General features: G+C 39.3%; 1 protein-coding gene across 1 annotated transcript; it reads left to right on the top strand.

The window, feature by feature from the left end:
- The first annotated feature begins 697 nt into the window (after positions 1-697).
- Positions 698-8996, top strand: obe (activating signal cointegrator 1 complex subunit obelus). Its single transcript, XM_022852345.2, has 2 exons — positions 698-1049; positions 2275-8996. The coding sequence occupies exon 2, from the start codon at positions 2275-2277 to the stop codon at positions 8809-8811; it is 6537 nt and encodes a 2178-aa protein (XP_022708080.1). The 5' UTR covers positions 698-1049; the 3' UTR covers positions 8812-8996.
- Positions 8997-19210: the final 10214 nt, after the last annotated feature.

Genomic DNA, 19210 nt, shown 5'->3' with positions numbered 1-19210 from the left:
AGAGGGTGAAAAGAGTGGAAAATGATACTCTATCGTCAGCAAGCTTAGTCTTTTTTAGATTCCTAACGCCTCCAGCTAAGCCATGGCTGTGTTATTGTTTTATGACTTTTAGAATACAGTTCCCTCTGAGCTATTCGCTTCTGAGCTGAGCTGGTGATTGTACGACAAAACTCTACAGTTTTCTTCTTACCAATTTTGCCAACAAATTTACATGTCTTCATTATTATTAAAACTTAATATTAGAAAATACTGATGTAGCATCAAAACGCCAACACAGTGTATAAAGAACTTAAATTAGATATAGCTATTATTATTATGTTTATTATTACTATTTATTATTTAACATATAAATATACCTTCCTGTTCATTTAATAACCTCTTTCGTGCAGTATTGCCAGTAATTTAGCAGAATTTTTGCTTTTCTCAAATTCTTCTATATTTGAATTTCGCTCGTAAACTAAAGTTCACCGTTATATGTTAGTCGGCTGAGGTACACAAACGATTATCATCTCGATAGTCGTTTCTTCAATGAAACTCGTCTTTCTGTTGTGTCATTCGTCAGTCGAGCGAATTTTTTCAAGAAATTACGAATCATGAAATGATTTGTTGAGATCACGAGAGCCTACGGGAAACAGCCACATTTCACAACGTGTCCCGCGACAAATGTTGACGCAGATGCTGTTGCACCGCAACGATTCGGCTCACCTCGGTGGGAACAGAGTATTTTGCTCATCGACGAAGCTCCGCTTCTTCGCTATAGTTCGTATCCAGAAGAAGATTCCCTCGATCACTTCGAAATTTGTGCAAAGTGAACTAAATGCTCTTTAATTAGCCAAACATTTTCATTACTGAGTGATAACCATAGCAGTTATATGGTCAAAGTTATTTTGTGTGTTCATGGTGAGTGAATATGATATTCTGTGGAAGAAACATAGATTTCCGCAGCTACAGATCGACCCCTCGTTCTATTGCGATATTTGCTTAAATAAATACTACAATCGGTGGCTTTAATAATCGTATGCGGAAAAAAGTGAATAACTTGTGTTCTGGTAAGTATGAATGCAGTGAAGGTGTCCTTCCTATGTTAGTCTTAATTGGTGACTATGGGAAGGGAAAACATCCGATAGAAAGCTTTGATTCATACTAAGATTTCTCATCAAATGTCAACCAAACCCTCATTGAGTATTTTTGTTTTCCAAGGATATTACCACATTGTTGCAAGCTGCTTTGAACAATTTGGTGAAGGAGTTAATCCATCATAAAAGCTCTATTTTAGGATAATGCGGCATTCATTTTTGATCGAGCAGGCACACAGCCGACAGATCGTTTAACATAAAAGATTTGAGTATGCCTGCAGCAGCACAGCGTATCATGGCTACCTGCAATTCAAACGCTCATAGCAGAAGTCTTCTTTTTGTCTCAATGGGAGCATACGAATTTATTTTATGCTCATTTCGAAATTTTTTTACGTCAACAAAGTGTCCATTATTCTATCGAGCTGTTACTGCCATTGAAATAGCTTTCAGTAGTTATTAAAGTAAAACGCACCGTTTAGCAAGGTTGACTCTCAGAAGATTGCCAGTGAAATACAAACACGAAATGTTTCACGATAGCTGTGATTTCTATCTATCTGTTGTTGTTACCGGTTTGCATGTCAGCGAAAATGGAGGTGTTAGTTTTTCGGGTGGCTTCCATAGCGTCTAGTAAAAGCACCGTGTCCTGTTAGACGAGTTGGCTTCGTAATTGTTCAAGCATGTATCATTGATTAATAGTGCTGAAAGGGTTTTTTGATTTAAAAATTCGAAGCCAAGCTTTCTTGTGCAGTTGTCGGTAGGTATTTACTATTAGTACCTTAATTAGCAGGTACACTGTAGGCATGCGGATTCGAGATGCCCTAACTAATGTACTGCCTACATGCAATAATTAAATGTGTGATATAGTATCGATGTGCATTGTCGTAATAAAATTGATCTATAAAATATAAAATTCGTAATTTCTTACTGAATGAAGAAAAAGTACAGTTTAACAAAAAATGATAGGTCAGCAGATATTAAAGAGACCTCGGTGATAAATGAATCTTCTAGCGCATAGACATTTAATTTGAACCCGACTACTTTCCTAGAATGGGGAGAATGGCCCATGCAACCGGGAACATAATTTGTTGTCAAACGGTTTTCAAGTCCGTATGTATGAAAAATCTTCAATGTGAGTCACTGACCTTAACAACCATACGGAGATAATGGTCTCTAATCAGTGTATTTTTCCATTTTTCAGATGGCGGAGCGTCGAATAAGCCTGTTAAGGCCGATGCCTATGGAGCAATTGCGCTTCTCCGGGCTATGGCGCGGAGAAGCGTTCTACAAAACGGGCTTAGTTAATCCGCCAGATTTCTGCCAGACCAAGCAACAAATTATACTTGAGGAGTCAGGCCATTCTGTGAAGGCAAACTGGCAAAAACTGAAAGACGAATTAAGTGAACAAGTTCGGGCACTTCCACAATCAGAGATCACAAAATCCCTTCGAGAATTGCAGGTTCTCTGTCAGGAAGCATTGGGTGACGTCGACGAAGCCACGTGCCAGGCCGCCGCAATTCAACTGCTGACTATATTTGCGGAAAATCAAGGAGTTCTTCGTAATGAGGACTTAATCGCGGTCACATGCTCAGTGGCACCCATTTCGAGAAACATTCTTGAGCGTATCTTTGAACATGTTATGTTAATGCGCGATGCCTTTGGCGAGGTACTGGGTTCTGTTGTGCAAAGCGTGTCAAAAGAAGAAAAAGGGAACGCGTTCTTAAAGGAAGTAAAGGATTTAAAGTTTTTCCGAATGCAATGTTCTCCCAGTTGGCTTCGGAAAGATTTCGCTTTTGTGTTCAGAAAGCCGGTCCAGGATGTCGAAAGAAAATTGCACTTTAACGATATTGTTCAGAAAACTAACGAACAATCCGGTAGGTTAGCGCGCAGAACCACTGACTATATTGATGCGGGTTGGCTTGAAGACAAGGTTCGCAGTTACATGAAAACTCGCGTACGTGCTAGCGATATGTCACCTGAAGAGATTGTTGAAATTATAATGGTTCGACTCGAATCCAACAACCAAGATGATGTGGTATCAGCTGATCTATTCGAAATGCTCGGAATTGGTTACTTTGACTTGATCTCGGAGGTGATTAAGGAGCGCATTTCGATTGTGAAGGCTGCGACGAAGAACGCGGTCCTTGGGGTTGCTGTTGCGCGAAACGACAAATCAGTAGGATTAGCCCGACAGTACAATAACCCTCTTGGAGAGACTGTGTCTGTCGACCTCGTAAGTAATATTAAGATAAAGAAGATGATGGCAAAAGAAGAGAAAAAGCTTCAAAAGGTGGTAGCTAACGGTGATAGTGATGATCTAACGATAAATGAACTACGAAAACTTAAACAAATGGAATTAACTGAACGTTACGGTGCGAGATCAGGACGATCCTCTTCAAATGGGGTGTACATTGGCCAAAACACGACGATGGAGGAAACGATGCCTAACGTTTATGATTGCATGCGTTACTTACGAAGCACAAAAGTGTTCGTAGGCGGTTTGAATCTTGTTCTCCCAGAAGGTTGCCAGCAGATCGTCAAACCCTACTACGATGAGATACATATACCTGTTAAAAATCACAGTCCACCGAAGGTGTGCCCCCTAATATCCATATGTTCTTTGGACGAAATCTTACAGATGGCCTTTCCAAATACAGAACACCTAAATCTTATACAAAGTGCAGTTTATCCAGTTGCCTATAAACTGAACGATAATATGTTGATCTGTGCACCCACCGGAGCCGGTAAAACGAATGTAGCCATGCTGACGATTATGCGCCTAGTACGAATGTACATTGATGAAACGATCAATCGTGTGTCGAACGACTTCAAAATAGTTTATATTGCCCCCATGAAGGCATTAGCTGGCGAAATGGTGTCAAATTTTGCTCGAAGGCTCTCTCCATTCGGAGTTATTGTTAGGGAGCTAACTGGAGACATGCAACTGACTAAAATGGAAATGACGAAAACTCACATGCTGATTACGACTCCAGAGAAGTGGGATGTGGTCACAAGGAAAGGTTCTGGAGACGCGCAGGTCTTACAGATGGTTAGGTTGCTGATTCTCGATGAGGTTCACTTACTGCATAGTGATCGCGGTCCGGTACTTGAAGCTCTCGTAGCCCGCACCCTTCGCCAGGTGGAAAGTATGCAGTCCATGATTCGTATTATTGGTTTGTCCGCTACATTACCGAACTATGTGGACGTAGCGAATTTTCTTCGAGTAAACACAGCAAGAGGACTGTTCTATTTCGACCATCGTTTTAGACCTGTACCCTTATCGCAAACCTTCATTGGTATCAAAGGCCGCAAAAAAACGGAGCAAGTCCAGCGTATGGATGAGGTTGCTTTTGAAAAGGCTTTCGAAATAGTCAAGAACGGCAATCAAGTTATGGTCTTCGTCCATTCGCGGAACAATACTCTTCGATCAGCCGAAGTGATGATGCAAATTGCCACCGAGCATGGTAAACTTGAGTACTTTTTGCGGAGTAAACATCCACAGTATAAAATTTTTGAGAAACAGCTACAAAGTTCGCGAAATATGAAGCTACAACAGATATTTGCGTCCGGGATGGGCATGCACCACGCAGGGATGGTTCGACAGGATCGAAACTTCGTTGAAAAAGCTTTCTCGGCAGGCGTTATTTCAGTACTATTCTGTACGTCTACTCTTGCCTGGGGCGTGAACTTGCCCGCCAACTGTGTCATCATTAAAGGTACCGACATCTATGATTCACAAAAAGGCTCCTTTGTAGACCTCAACATTCTAGATGTGCAGCAGATTTTTGGCCGAGCTGGTCGTCCTCAATTTCAGCAAAATGGCGAGGCTGTGATCATTACGCATCATGCTAAAATGAGCAATTACATCTCGCTGATGACTAATCAAACTACAATTGAAAGTAAATTTCACGAAAATTTAGTTGACAATTTGATTGCCGAAATTGTTCTTGGCACAGTTACTACAGTGGATGAAGCCGTGGATTGGCTAAGCTATACGTATCTTATGGTACGTATGAAGAAGAATCCGCTCGTCTATGGAATCACGCTTAAGGTTGTGTCTAAAGATCCAAACTTGATCAATTACCGTCGGGAGCTCATTATTGCCGCCGCCAAGAAATTAGACTTAGCTAAAATGATACGATACCATGAAAAATCGGGAAGTTTCGATGCGACAGACCTGGGCCGCACTGCGTCCTGTTTCTACATTAAATATGAGACAGTACTTAGAATCAACGAATGGTTTGAGCGTCGTATATCGCCAATGCAGGATGGTGACGTCCTAGAGATAATCAGCTACGCGCAGGAATTTGACCAATTACAACTGCGGGAAGACGAATGCCACGAGCTTCAAATAATGGAAAGAAACTGCAAACTGCCTCTAAGACAGGGTGTACACGGTACGAAAGTAAATACCCTGATTCAAAATTATATATCGAGGGGCAATGTGGAGACGTTCTCGTTGGTGTCGGACTCAAATTACATTGCTCAGAACGCCACCAGAATTGCCCGTGGTTTGTTCGAGATGGCGCTTCGAAAGGGAAACTCACTTGCTGCGTGGCGTTTTTTGATGAATGCAAAAATGCTTGAGCGTCAAATCTGGCACTTTGATAGCCCACTCCGTCAGTTCCCCGGTGTAACAGAGAAAACACTTCAAATGTTAAAGGAAAAGCATGCAACCATCTCGCACCTTAGAAATATGACTTCGGACGAAGTTGGACAGCTTGTTTATAATAAGTCACAAGGACGCCTTATCCATCAATTTGCACAAAATGTGCCGTTTATAGAAGTTGAGTGTTCAGTACAACCAATAACTCGTACGGTGCTGAGAGTTTCGCTCAATATTATGCCGGCATTTGTTTGGGATGACCATTTCCACCACAACGCTGAAGCGTTTTGGATCTGGGTGGAAGACCCAGAGAGTGAGAACATCACACACTCGGAATATTTGGTCCTCAAAAAGAAGCAGATTGTGAATGCAGAACCACAGAACCTTGTCTTTCCGATTCCTGTGAGTGATCCTTTACCTTCACAGTATCTGATCCACGTCGATTCTGATAGGTGGCTGGGCTCCGATGACGAGATCCCTATGCCGTTTGAGCATTTGATTCTGCCAAGCGTCTACATGCCGCATACGGAACTGCTCGACCTTCAGCCGTTGCCAAAGACGGCTTTGAAAAATGAGCTCTTTGAGTCACTCTACCATTTCACGCATTTCAACCCGATTCAAACGCAGCTGTTTCATACGCTATACCATACTGACCATAACGTGCTTCTGGGTGCGCCTACAGGATCAGGTAAGACTATCACTGCGGAAATAGCAATGTTCCGCGTTTTCAACATGGAAAAACACCGCAAAGTTGTATATATAGCTCCTCTCAAAAGTTTGATAAAAGAACGCGTCAACGATTGGAATAAACGGTTAGTGGGCCAACTTGGCTTAAACATGGCCGAGTTGACCGGAGACGTCACCCCGGATTTCCGGACGATTGCAAATGCTGATATTATTGTCACCACGCCAGAAAAGTGGGACGGAGTATCCCGTTCGTGGCAAACGCGACGCTACGTACAAAATGTGGCTCTCATTGTGATTGACGAGATTCATCTTCTCGGCGAAGACCGAGGCCCGGTCCTTGAAGTGATCGTATCGCGAACGAACTTCATTAACGCTTTCACTGGGAATAAAGTGCGTATTATAGGCCTGTCCACTGCGCTGGCAAACGCGCGTGATCTGGGCGACTGGTTGCAGATTAGTGAGGAAGGTCTTTTCAACTTCAAGCCATCAGTGAGACCAGTGCAGCTCGAAGTGCATGTGTCAGGTCATCCGGGCAAACACTATTGCCCACGTATGGCGATTATGAATCAGCCCGCATACAAGGCAATCCTACAGCATTCGCCTAATCAGCCAGTGCTGATCTTCGTGTCATCCCGTAGGCAGACTCGATTAACAGCGCAGGCTCTCCGAACATCTGTCGTCAATAGCGAGAACCCACAAAAGTGGTTGCGAATGACTGTCACTGATATGCAGCATATTCAGAATCAGATTCGAGATAAAGACCTACGCGATTTGCTTGGCTTTGGTATAGGAATGCATCACGCCGGGCTGCAGGAGGAGGATCGTCGGCTCGTCGAAGAACTTTTTCTCAACAACAAGATTCAAGTGCTGATAGCGACGGCCACGTTAGCGTGGGGTGTCAACCTACCCGCTCATCTTGTCATTGTGAAAGGCACGGAATATTTCGACGCCAAAACCAATACTTATGTCGATTACCCGATTACAGACGTTTTGCAAATGATCGGTAGAGCAGGGCGGCCACAGTTCGATACCAGTGGAGTTGCCGTTGTACTGGTACATGACCAAAAAAAGAACTTCTACCAGAAGTTTCTCTACGAACCGTTCCCAGTAGAGAGTTCTCTTCTAAAAGTTCTTCCAGATCATTTAAACGCTGAAATTGTGGCAGGAACTCTGTCCACTACTCAAGACTGCATTGAATATATGACTTGGACATTTTTCTTCAGGCGTTTGTTGCTTAATCCCAGTTACTATGGTTTGGAGGATACTACAAATGAAAGCGTTAACAAGTTTCTATCGAATCTCATTACCGATGCACTAATCAAACTGGTTCTTTCGCATTGCATTGAGATCGAAGAAGACGAGCGCACATTGGTGCCTACGCCCCTTGCAAAGATCGCGTCCTACTATTATCTTTCACATGAAACTGCGAAATTCCTTCATGAAACGCTGAAACGCAACTGCACGTACCTGCAACTGCTCGAAATACTATGTGATTGCAAGGAGTTTGCGGAGTTACCTGTTCGACACAACGAAGATAAGGAAAATGCAGAATTGGCTAGAGACTGTCGCTGGGGTCACTATCGTAAAAGCTACGGAAGTCCACATACAAAAGCGTTCCTGTTATTACAGGCGCACATGGAGCACTGCCGATTGCCGTGTTCAGACTACGGGCTTGATCTCAAATCCGTTCTTGATCAGGTTCCAAGGGTTATCCAAGCTCAGATAGATATTCTTACAGCCCGAGGTTATTTGTCATCTGTGTTGAACTGTATAACGCTGATTCAGACTATAACGCAAGCGCGATTCCATGATCTTGACGATCCTCTTCAAACGTTACCGGAAATTAGGCGCGAACACCTGTACATGTTCCATAAAGCCGATGTGTCTACCCTGGCCGAAGCCATCCACAAGGTGCGCACGAGGGAAGGTTTTGTAAATCTTCAAAAGTCTCTACAATCGGAGTTTGATCCTGAGTACGTTAAGACAGTTTTAGCAATCTGCAAAGAGCTTCCATCAATAGTATTAAGAATCTTCCTCGATGGCCCAGGTTGTCAGTCTCTGCAAATAAAAAATAGACCTTTACAAGGCCCTGTGCCAGAAGATTACTATATTAAGGTCAAGCCAGGTGAGGAGTACTTAGTGAGCGTTGAGCTGACTCGACTCAACTCTAAACCGGGCCAGCGTGGCGTCCCGAAAGCAGCAATGCAGTCACGGACGCTAAAGTGGAAAAATGAAAACTGGTTTATCATCTTAGGACATAAAGATAGTGGCGAATTATACTCTCTGAAAAGACTATCAGGCTTCTACCACACGATGACTCACCAATTGATATTCAGGGTGCCGGAGAGTATAAATCAGCGGATCATTCTCACCGTATTCGTTGCATCCGACACCTACCTTGGACTCGATCAGGAATACAATTTGTATCTCGAACCAGAAAGATAGCTAGGCCTAACAAGGTTTAAGAAATGAAAATTGGATAAAGTTAACTGACAATTTTGAAAGTGCTATACAAATGCTAAGAGAGTTGCCCGGCAGAACCAATTAGTGAGGGTTCGTAAATGCTTGTAAATGAAATGGTCGCCCATCTGTAGCTTATATCTTTGCAATAAATGTTAAATATGAACGTTTTAATAGTGTTTTCCATTCCAGTTCCGAGCCGAAAAGCAAAAATGGACACGTTTCAACTCCCCTACTGTAATTAGTTATGACAATAAATACATAATAATAAATTGGTCATGGTATATCAGCAAAATAAAGGTGCAAAATTATTGCATTACTTACATATATATTGTGGTTAAATTTCCGAATAAAAAATTGAATTCTTGAACCAGTTGAGCTGCGAAAAAGGAAACAATGACCAAAAATAACTGTGTATATTTTTCTTGACAAGAAAAAAATGTACACAAAAAGATATATGGAAAGAGAACTTTGGTCTTTTATGAAACCTCTATTGATAATGCTTACCAGTTAATGATACCGCATTTCGTTGCCTGGAAAATCATAATAATAGAAGTTTAGCTCATTGAAATATGAATTAAATACATAAACAGCAATATCTACATCCGTTGTGTTACGCGTCTATGTTTTGGCTTCTCTACATACGGATTTTGAGTGTTGTTAGGCCTCTTTCAAAATGGTGGATTTAGCGGACTAATTCTGAGTAGATGGAACAATCAGGACAAGGTTGTATCCCTGGTTAATGTCCGACCGTCGTATTTAATTTGCGTGATAGCCCAGTCTCGTCTATTTTTTTAAATTTATTTAAATATACTGTTATTGTAGTAATTAGAGTTTTGTAATAGTTAGTAAAATAGATGAATGATGACCGACATTACAATGTCGGTCATCATTCATCTATTTCCAACCTCCTGGGGTTGATTAACTGTCGTATTTCCGGAGATATATTGTTTCTGCTCGCTCACGTTCATAACAGCATTCATACAGATAAAACTCGGAGCATAGAGAGAAGTCCACACCTAGCCAACATCAGCTAATATTTCCCTTCTGTTGCCTTCGAGATGTTTCGTAAGCAGCTAAAGTTTATAACATATAGGTAAAGCTCTTTTGTTTTGAATGAACTTTGACTTATTGCAAGTAGGTTTGCCGTATTGCGTTTTGCTGAAAGTTCCTAAGCTTTTGTGACCTTGCTAGACATTTCAATTCTTCAAATTGTGGTATGCTCACAGCGTGCTTATTGGCATCGCAGGCGAGTTAATCTGTGCGGTACAAGGTGTCCATATTTGAAATACTGGTTCGCTTAACTTCTTTGTTGTCAGACAAAGTCCATTGACAACATTCAGGCTATCAGTGCAATCATCGATTCTGCTTTCGTATCTCGAAATCAGAATTCAAAGATAAGGCCTGCGATACGCTATTGTCAGGATCATACGAGAACACAAACCTGCAACTCACAGAGGAATTCACGACGATTTTCTGACTAAGCTTCCCATTATTTTGAACTGAACCATGTAGTTTATATGTTTAGGTTATTCGCAAAGTGCGGCGCTTACATCCGAATTTTTTTTATACTTTGTTTGAAAACTGTAGATAAAAGCAGATTTCAAGATTGCGGAGGTGCTAGAAGCGTTGTTCCTAATGAGCACAATTATTAATTGTGAAAATCATTTACTGCGATTATAGGATCAATTTAGGAAGTAAAACACTCATTAGTCATTTTGAAAGTATTATTTTTTAATTCGCGAGTAACTTTTTAATCACAGCCGTGCACATAGCGAAATAGGTAGGCATAAATTCATAAGTGCCATTCAAATACCCTACATACAAAAATATCTAACGAAATTAATTTTTAAGGTACTAACAGCATAGAAGTACCAAAAATGCAAAACGTGCAAAAAGTCTCAGAAAAATTAACTGTTAAAGCTTACCTAGGCAACCCAATCCATATTCTCTGTCCCAAAACGACTGCTTGCCTTTCTAAACCAAGGCAGGTGCATCAAAGGTGACTTTCAAAGTCCTCTTTAATTTTGAGCCCTCTATAATCAAACACTGCTGAGGATCTTCCGGTTTACCTCGTGAAAATCTTTCTCGAACTTTTCAAGAACCACATGAAACTGGTAGTAACGTAGGCCGTCGATTCCGGCAAGGTTGGAAGTTTTTAGTCTCGTTAATGCTTCACCTAGCGTGAAAAGATTGGATAATATCTGATCTTCGCTCAAATTTTGAAAGCGACGCACGGTTTTTAGCATTGACTAGCTTATTGCTTTGTTCTAGTAAGAAACTGGCTTTGTTTTGATACCAAATGTAACGCATGATCGCATGTCCGTTACGACAGACAGCTTTCCGAAGTTCTGTCGGGATTATTATTAGACGCCGCAATCACACAAAGTCAAGCAAACATGGGATTGTGCAACAGTGTAACAGCGTCTCAGTCAAATAAGTGCAAGTATTTGGCTGCTCACTACTCATTAAAAAGCTATTTATAGAGATTTTTTTCAAAATACTTTAAAATATAAGCTCTTTCCTGTTATAATAAAGTCATATTCATTAACTCAATGGACCCAAATGCCGACTTTATACTTCAGCAGCTACGTTTTAACTGCTCTGAACATTTCCTTCATGTAACATGGTTATGTTACTCGCTCCGTAAAACTCGTAGAAAGGTGAGGAGCAGGTAGGGCTTGATCTCATCAAGTTCAATGAATTCGTAAGCCTGAGAAGCGCCAACTCCTCAGTATGCTGTTATGTTCGGCTGTGGTATATCATACCATACCAAACTTCTGCTTTTCTTGAATTGGTCTGCAGATTTATCTGTGTTTGTGAAAGTGCTGAGTCTGGTTCTTCTAGACATTTCTATGGGAGGTGATTGATGGTTTTCGACAATGTCTCTTTTCTGAATTAAGTGTGTTAGCTGAATTGATTAGTATATCTATATGTCGTTCTGTTTTCAATAATTTTACGTCTTACATCCTTTGTAAATCGAGAAAGTTACTGTCGCATACCATATTTCGGTATCACTGATCATGAACTGATGATCAATTTTCAACTGTATAAGACTTGGGATAGAATTGCGTTTTTATATAAAAATTAGATGTTAGAGTACGCATGCAAAGCTGGTGTGCCCGTGAAGCTCGTGATTGAAGAGTACAGACAAAATTTATGCTGTGAATTCGCTCTTCCCGGGTTGCCAAAACGACTAGAAGTATCACGACAAAGCAACAATAGACGATTAATTCTGTAGCTCTTTCTCAGCGCTACTTTCTATGGCAAACTGCTTAATTCTGTTGTTTTAGCATTTGGCTCAGTTCGCGCAATCTGGAAGACCTACCTAGGAGAAATAACCATAGACCTGTCGCTCGGTACCTGTACGCTGTCCATATGGGATTCGACGACCTTCAAATACCTGATCAGATTGGAGAAACCCCATAGACACACAAGGTCTTCACCAGTATTGCGCCAATGCTTCAAAACGGAATTCATTGCGGCAACTGAACAAAAACAGCGCTAAAGTAATACAAAGTCCTGTAGATTGTACTTGTATCATTGGCTTCGAGGTGGTGCTTCTAAGAGCATTGCGCACTTTGGCCGAGAAATAGGCTCTCAATGTTAATTTAACGAAAATGTTATCTGAAACGATTTTATTTTAAGCCTTATCTTTATGGAAATTGGGGTTAAGGGATACGGGACCCAATTTTATTGTCAACCGCAGAATAATAAATATTACAACACAAATGGCAGTGAATTATTTCATTTAAATGTATAAGCATTTGCTTGAACATATTTTGTTTATTTCATTTAAACGTAGACTTCTGCGCTCTTTTTATTAATATGTGTACTGCCGTGATATGATTACATTTCCTATTTGGAATGACTTTAAACATTGTCTTCGAAGCATTGTAATAATGCTTTTATAGCTTGAATCGATTTTTGTTTTGCGACGAATTAACCAAGATATCGATACATAAATGACACGGCTAAAATTTATTTTTGCTGATATACCAAATGCATAACATTTGATTAAATAATTACAGGAATTTTAACTCGAACTCCGATGCAATACCGTTATGACAGATGATGACGGTGCAGCAGCTGCCGATTCGACTGACGAATCGGAACCCAGTGGATCAAAAGTTAGCCCAGCGAAAATATTTGGAGAGGCCTGCAAAACAACCTGCAAGGCTCGTAAAGGCCTTCCGTTGAAGGTTCAAGTGGAAGTGCTAAAGAAGTTGATGGCTGGAGCAAAACAAAGCCAACTTGCAATCGAATTCAATGTCTCGCAGAGCCAGATCTCGCGGATCAAATCAAGCCAAGAACGGATCCTTTGTCAGCATAACTAAATAATATAGTCTAATATAACTAGAAAATATAAGGGGCTTCTCCGAATTATTTTGAAAGAATCTGTGTTGGCAAAATATTTACCCTGATTATTTGGTGATTCATAGTTGGAGAGCGTTATGTACGATAGTCACTTGGAGATCGCTTTCTAATTATCTACAAATTTTGGACTGTTCATATTTATTGAACCCATTCAAAGATTTACTTAATGACCTGAATGAGACATTAACCACAAAATATATTTGCATGTCTCGTCATAACAATAGGCTCATAGAGTGCCCCATCTAATTTTTACTAATATTCATCTGTTATATCTGTCGTATCAGATCAGTCTACTGGGAAATTTTATAGCAAAATTCAAATTTTATTATCGAGAGCACCTGCTTCGAGAGATAGTGGTGCTGTGCGATTACTCTCTCCAGGCATCGACGGAAGGAATTTCCCTAATGGGGAATCTTCCTATAAATACAAATGTCGCCTAAAAAGTGTGCGCTTTATTATGTTATCATAGTATCCTCACAACCTTGCAATCAAAGACATAACCCTCAGTTTGTCCGAGATTTACGTAGCTCGTTGGTTTTTGGTACTCCCAATACAGATACTCCGCAGAAAAAACGGTAGTTAAGTTGCGTGAATTCTGAATTGTCTTAGTTACCTATTTATTACGTATCAACGAATCACAATAGTTCAAGTTTTGTTCTTTTTGCAGATTTATTGTTGAAATGCATGCATTTTGTCAAAGTAGCATGCAATTAACTGCCGAAAACCCGGCCGTCGGCGGGGGTACTATTTGACTTGTGGAGATAGAAAGTTGGCAATTGAAGAAAGCAGCGATTTCTTCTAGAAGCAATTCATGGGACAAATTCAATGCGGTGAAAATACATGAAATACATGTCGTTTACGAGTAGCTTACGGGAATCGATGCATTAAAAAGAACTTCGTATGAGCGCTTTGTTATTTTCCGCAGTCGCATCTTCTACTTATCTATTGTTAGTTGATGAAACGCTGTTTATATGACTCGTTTTTCTCAAATGTGCAACCGCTTAGACATCAACAAACATCAATAAGCTTGCGAAATAGAACCTTTAGTAGCTTAAGCTAGAAATACCTTACCAAGCAATCCTTAGTTTACCGTAATCCTACTTTTAGCCGGTGAAAACATCAGGAGAGTTGTTCCGTATGTGTTATTTTCTGCATTCACTTCCAATATATACTTTATGACCAACGTTTATTGTAATAACAAAGGTATCATGCCCTTTCTTTTTTGTGCGCATAACCTTGAGACGACATAACCATAATAAAGACAAAAACGTCACTTACACACTAGGAACTGTATTTGGTGAGACAGATTGTATTGATGCGAAGTCCCTAATTTCATTTTTTATCAGCTCTTTATTGCTGAGCTGATTCTAGATTACCAAAAATGTGATGTGAACGAAATCATAACAATACTGCAAATTTTATTATTATCTATTATTAATTATCAGTTTCTCATATCTTGTCATATTAAACAACATACATCATTGTGACATTGCATCAATTTGGCTAAAGGTGGTGCGGTGTTCCCACGATCTAAACGGCTGTCACTGTGTTCCACTTTACGGTGTAGACAAAAACACTGCAACAGCATCGCGCGGCACGGGGTTGCATCCCTGTCGGGCCCAGAGGCATCTAGCCAACAAGCTCAAACATGTCTGATCGCTTATGCTGGTGCTGATTCATCAAAACCTCCAGTAAGAGAAACTGGTGCAACGGCGGTACCTCTTCCAAGAGCCAGTTCAAGTAAACCCGCTCATGCACTCGACACAAGTGTTCATCCTTAACTATCGGTAGTTGGAATCCCTGCAAGACCCTTTACGTCTGCAGGGATTCCAGACGCCTCCAATTTGCAACAGTCTGCCGACCCGCCGCACCAACATCTAACAGATTGCGTATTATTCAACTAGGGTAGTTCAAACGATAAAAACATTGTCGCAAACTATAATACACAACTGTACTAGTAATCGTAAATCTCGTAAATACTATGTAGCCAGAGCACGGACTGCGTAATAGCCTTCAACATGTTTGGTGAAGAAACCATAGCGAAACTAAGAAACGAATTGAGACCCGTTATGGCAGCGGTTATTTTTTTAATATTATAATCATGGAATTGAAAGCTGATCTGCTTGGCTGATCTTGTTTGTGCAGTTAGTCTGATTTGATTACTACTACTTTCACAACAATTCTAATTTTATAGAGAAGCAAAAAAAGCCTAAAACAGGCACGTTTAAACTGATTTTCATTAATTATTATTGAATCTCTGATATTGTCATAAGATATGAGTGGAAAATACTCTGTGATATATTTTCTTTTTTTTGCCCTATTTTTTTTTATATAGTTAGGGTAACTCAGTATCAGTTCCACATAAACGAGCAAGTACTCTATGCCCTAGCATCGTCTTTTTATATATATACTAAAAACACATTTAATTTCTATATATTTCTTTATTCTATATATTTATTGATACCAGTTCGTTATGTTTAACCGATGGCATGAAGCAAACACGAATATCCTACCATACAATACATATTATATACATTCCATACAACACAGAGTTTGAATTAATTCTACATGTAACTAGTCGTTCAATTAAGTAATCTATATACAGTGTGTAACTTTTTCTCCTACCTCATATTTTGATTGTTACCAATTCAATTTACAACATCTTGAATGCGATGAGCGCTTGACTTGCTGATGCTAAAATCATAAACTTCTTTTAAAGATTTTTCGCTAGAATTCTTTAGTACTTCTTGGCTGATAAAGCTCATCGATCTTTTTGGTCTTACGCAACGTCGTCTACAGATAGTCTGAACGGTACCACCCGGTGTAGACTTATCTTTTATCCGACGAATCGTAGCTTGCCTTGGTTAAACTACCTGAAACTATCTGCAATGTCTACGCACAGATATTCTTATGTCTTCTTCACTTCCAATAGCACTTTTCTTCAAAAATTTACCTTGGTCATCATTCTTCTCAATCATTTTTAATCACACACTGAAAAATCGGACAAAAATATAACCGTTAGATAGCGTTTACATTTCTCTAGGATATTTGTCATTATATTCACTATTAAGGTTTTTATTATTATTAATATTCGAGATATTTAATGTTTGAGAGCTAGAGGAAACACCCGTCAGGAAAAGACGACCCGTTTCGAAGAACTCGCAACGTTTAATTTGCCCTAAGTTGTATTAACCCAATGGCTCTAGAGTGGTGCCATGGGCTTTAAGATTAGGGGTTACCTGAATTCTTCGTACACCTCAGAAAATACATTTTGTATCTACTAATTCTGCCACGAAACGAGCTTAATTTATAGAGCCATCTTGCCAAATTATACATGTAACTCCCTAAAACTTTTTACTATCTTGTTTAAACTATAATGTCTATGCGTAAATGTTTGGAAGTACACTAAAATTATGTCATGTCGATACAAAGCGTTTCGAAGAACCCACACTAAATTTACCTCGCTTTGCATTCGCTTGGTAACCCTCGTGAGGGATCACGAGCTTCAAGCCATCGTAAACAATAGCATTTAATATTTTTCAAGGCTTTAATTTAGAATCTACGAATCTCCTTACTAACGCAACAATTTCTAAACCATGTGTAAGCATTTAGTAATACAATACTTGAGCCTAACGTAGACTAGATTTCTTTCATTCTTGGTTGAAAATATCGACATATTACAAAATATTGACTAAATGACTCAGGCCAATAGACGTATATTACGTATTCAACAGGATTCAACGGAGAAAAAACTAAGCGTTGGCTGTAAAAAAATATACTAAATAATATAAATCGACTACTCCTTACCTTACACTTTATTGCAAGTGGTCATCGAAACTGCCGTTAATCGATAGACCTGTATAATAAAAAAGGAATAGATACTACCGATTATTATATCATTAGATGATCATGTTATAGACCTAACCAATCCATCTCGTCAAGGAAATACACTTAGCCAATGCTTCGCACGTCAGAGAAATGTGAACATGCACCAGCCTTATTTTTAATCGATTTAATCGATAAGTCGATTTTGCTCACCAAAATAATAAAACGCCGAAACTACGAGCTAGCAAACAAAGAAATTGGATTCACGCTTTCTGCGCTCACTTGCTTTGCCTGGCCTACGCTCTCGTCAGCTTCTACTGACAAAATGGCTGTCGATATTGTTAACACCCTAACTTACGAATGCTTGAAGCCCATGAGGGCGCTGTGATCGTAGAATAACGAAACAAAGCAGGACGGCGCGCCTTACCGCGCGAAATAGAGACCGCTTTTCGTAAGTCCACTCTTACTCTCACATTTATAAATAATCATAATCGACCAGGAATATATTAGATATTAAATTGTACATTAAAAGCACTCACATGGTTGCAGGTACACAAAGTGCTTCGGAACTGGCAGAACTACATTAACTAGTGTGACTTTTCTATATATAGAACTGATAAATATTACTGCATAAGAACCTGATGAACGAAGTTATCATAGACATTTTTATATCTAATAGATTTCTAGTCCCATGGCGCACATGCAAAATACTAACTTCCACTTGCAGATCTATTAATAAAGGTCATTAGTATTATTTTTATGACAACAGTTTATAAATATATCACTAAAAGCTAAAGTGTTTTTTGTTTTTAAAAAATATAATACTTACGGATTTGAAGTAATGCTCACAGTTTTTATAATGTTTCTTCGCCCCTTTCCTTCTTCATTGTTATAGGATTTTATTAATCCCAATCTCTCTGAACTGATACGGCCTCAGAGTTTGCATATCTATTCAAACTTCAAAGTTTATTAATCTTAAATCGTATATATATTTTATTACGATCCCGCTTGAACGCAGAGTGAGAAAAGGAACGGGTAATTAAATTGAAGGAAAATGTAAAGATAAAAGTAATCCGATGGCCAGGAGGAAAGCCATGTAATAGGAGATTGGGTGAACGAAATAAAGATGATGTGCTATGGATATGTATATACAGGATACGGCACCTAAACTGGGACAAACGTAGGCGGGCTATTTGTCGCAACGGACAAGCGTTTGCTATTGCCAAGAGAAAACCACTTTTTTTTTAAAAACAAAATAACAAACTTTTCAAAAAGAAAACAATACTCGTTTTCGAAATATGACCAGATATCAGTTATCACTCGATCTCTTCGCTTGGGCGAAATGTAACGAAACTAAAAATCTTTGTTTGAAATTAAGAGCCTACGTTACTGTCAGTTTTCGTACGGCTTTTAGAAAAAATCGGAAGATTCTTCTAATCTAGGAAACCGAGAGATCCAATATAGAGTTTAATTTAAATTAAAAAAGTCATCAAAATATATTAAAGTTTTTTTTTTTTTCATACACCTGGAGGTGAGGATTTCCTACAGAAAAATAAACGGTCATTTTGAGAGAAGGACATCAATTTCCGCTTAGGTCATCTAGATAAGCTTTAACGGTTAGTTTTTCGGCCTTTTGCACCCTTTAGATTTTCTAGTCGACTTGATCCCTGGCATTTCTCGGGATACTTACCCTATTATTACTTCAAAATTTATTTTCCGTTAGAATTTTAACATAGTGATGATTACATTAATATAGTGAACTAGTGATTTTATATTTGCATGATAACCACAAAAAGTAGTTTGCGGATTAAAATTATTAGAGTGAAATTGAAGCTGTAATTGCGGTGAATGATGATTATACTGAACACACGTGAGTCTTAGTAATAGCACTTCTAACACATGGAAGAAAAGCAAACAATAGCTAATCTGTCTTCGTTTAGATAAAATTTCAAAAATAACACACAATTTGCGTGCCGTAGCCTATATATATATATATATATATATATATATATATATATATATATATATATATGGCTTTGTATTTTTTTAAATTTGTGGCTAAATTATCTCTTTTTTTTACATATTAAATCACTTCGAGTCTATATATATATACAATGTAGATGGTGGACATTAATTCGCTACTTTTCTCACTTAAAGCCGTGTCAGAGAAGTCCCGCCGCTA

This window comes from Varroa jacobsoni, unplaced genomic scaffold, assembly GCF_002532875.2.
Source record: "Varroa jacobsoni isolate VJ856 unplaced genomic scaffold, vjacob_1.0 contig00710, whole genome shotgun sequence".
Taxonomy (NCBI): domain Eukaryota; kingdom Metazoa; phylum Arthropoda; class Arachnida; order Mesostigmata; family Varroidae; genus Varroa; species Varroa jacobsoni.
Note: the sequence above shows the minus strand (reverse complement) of the source record. Positions and strands in the feature narration are given on the sequence as shown.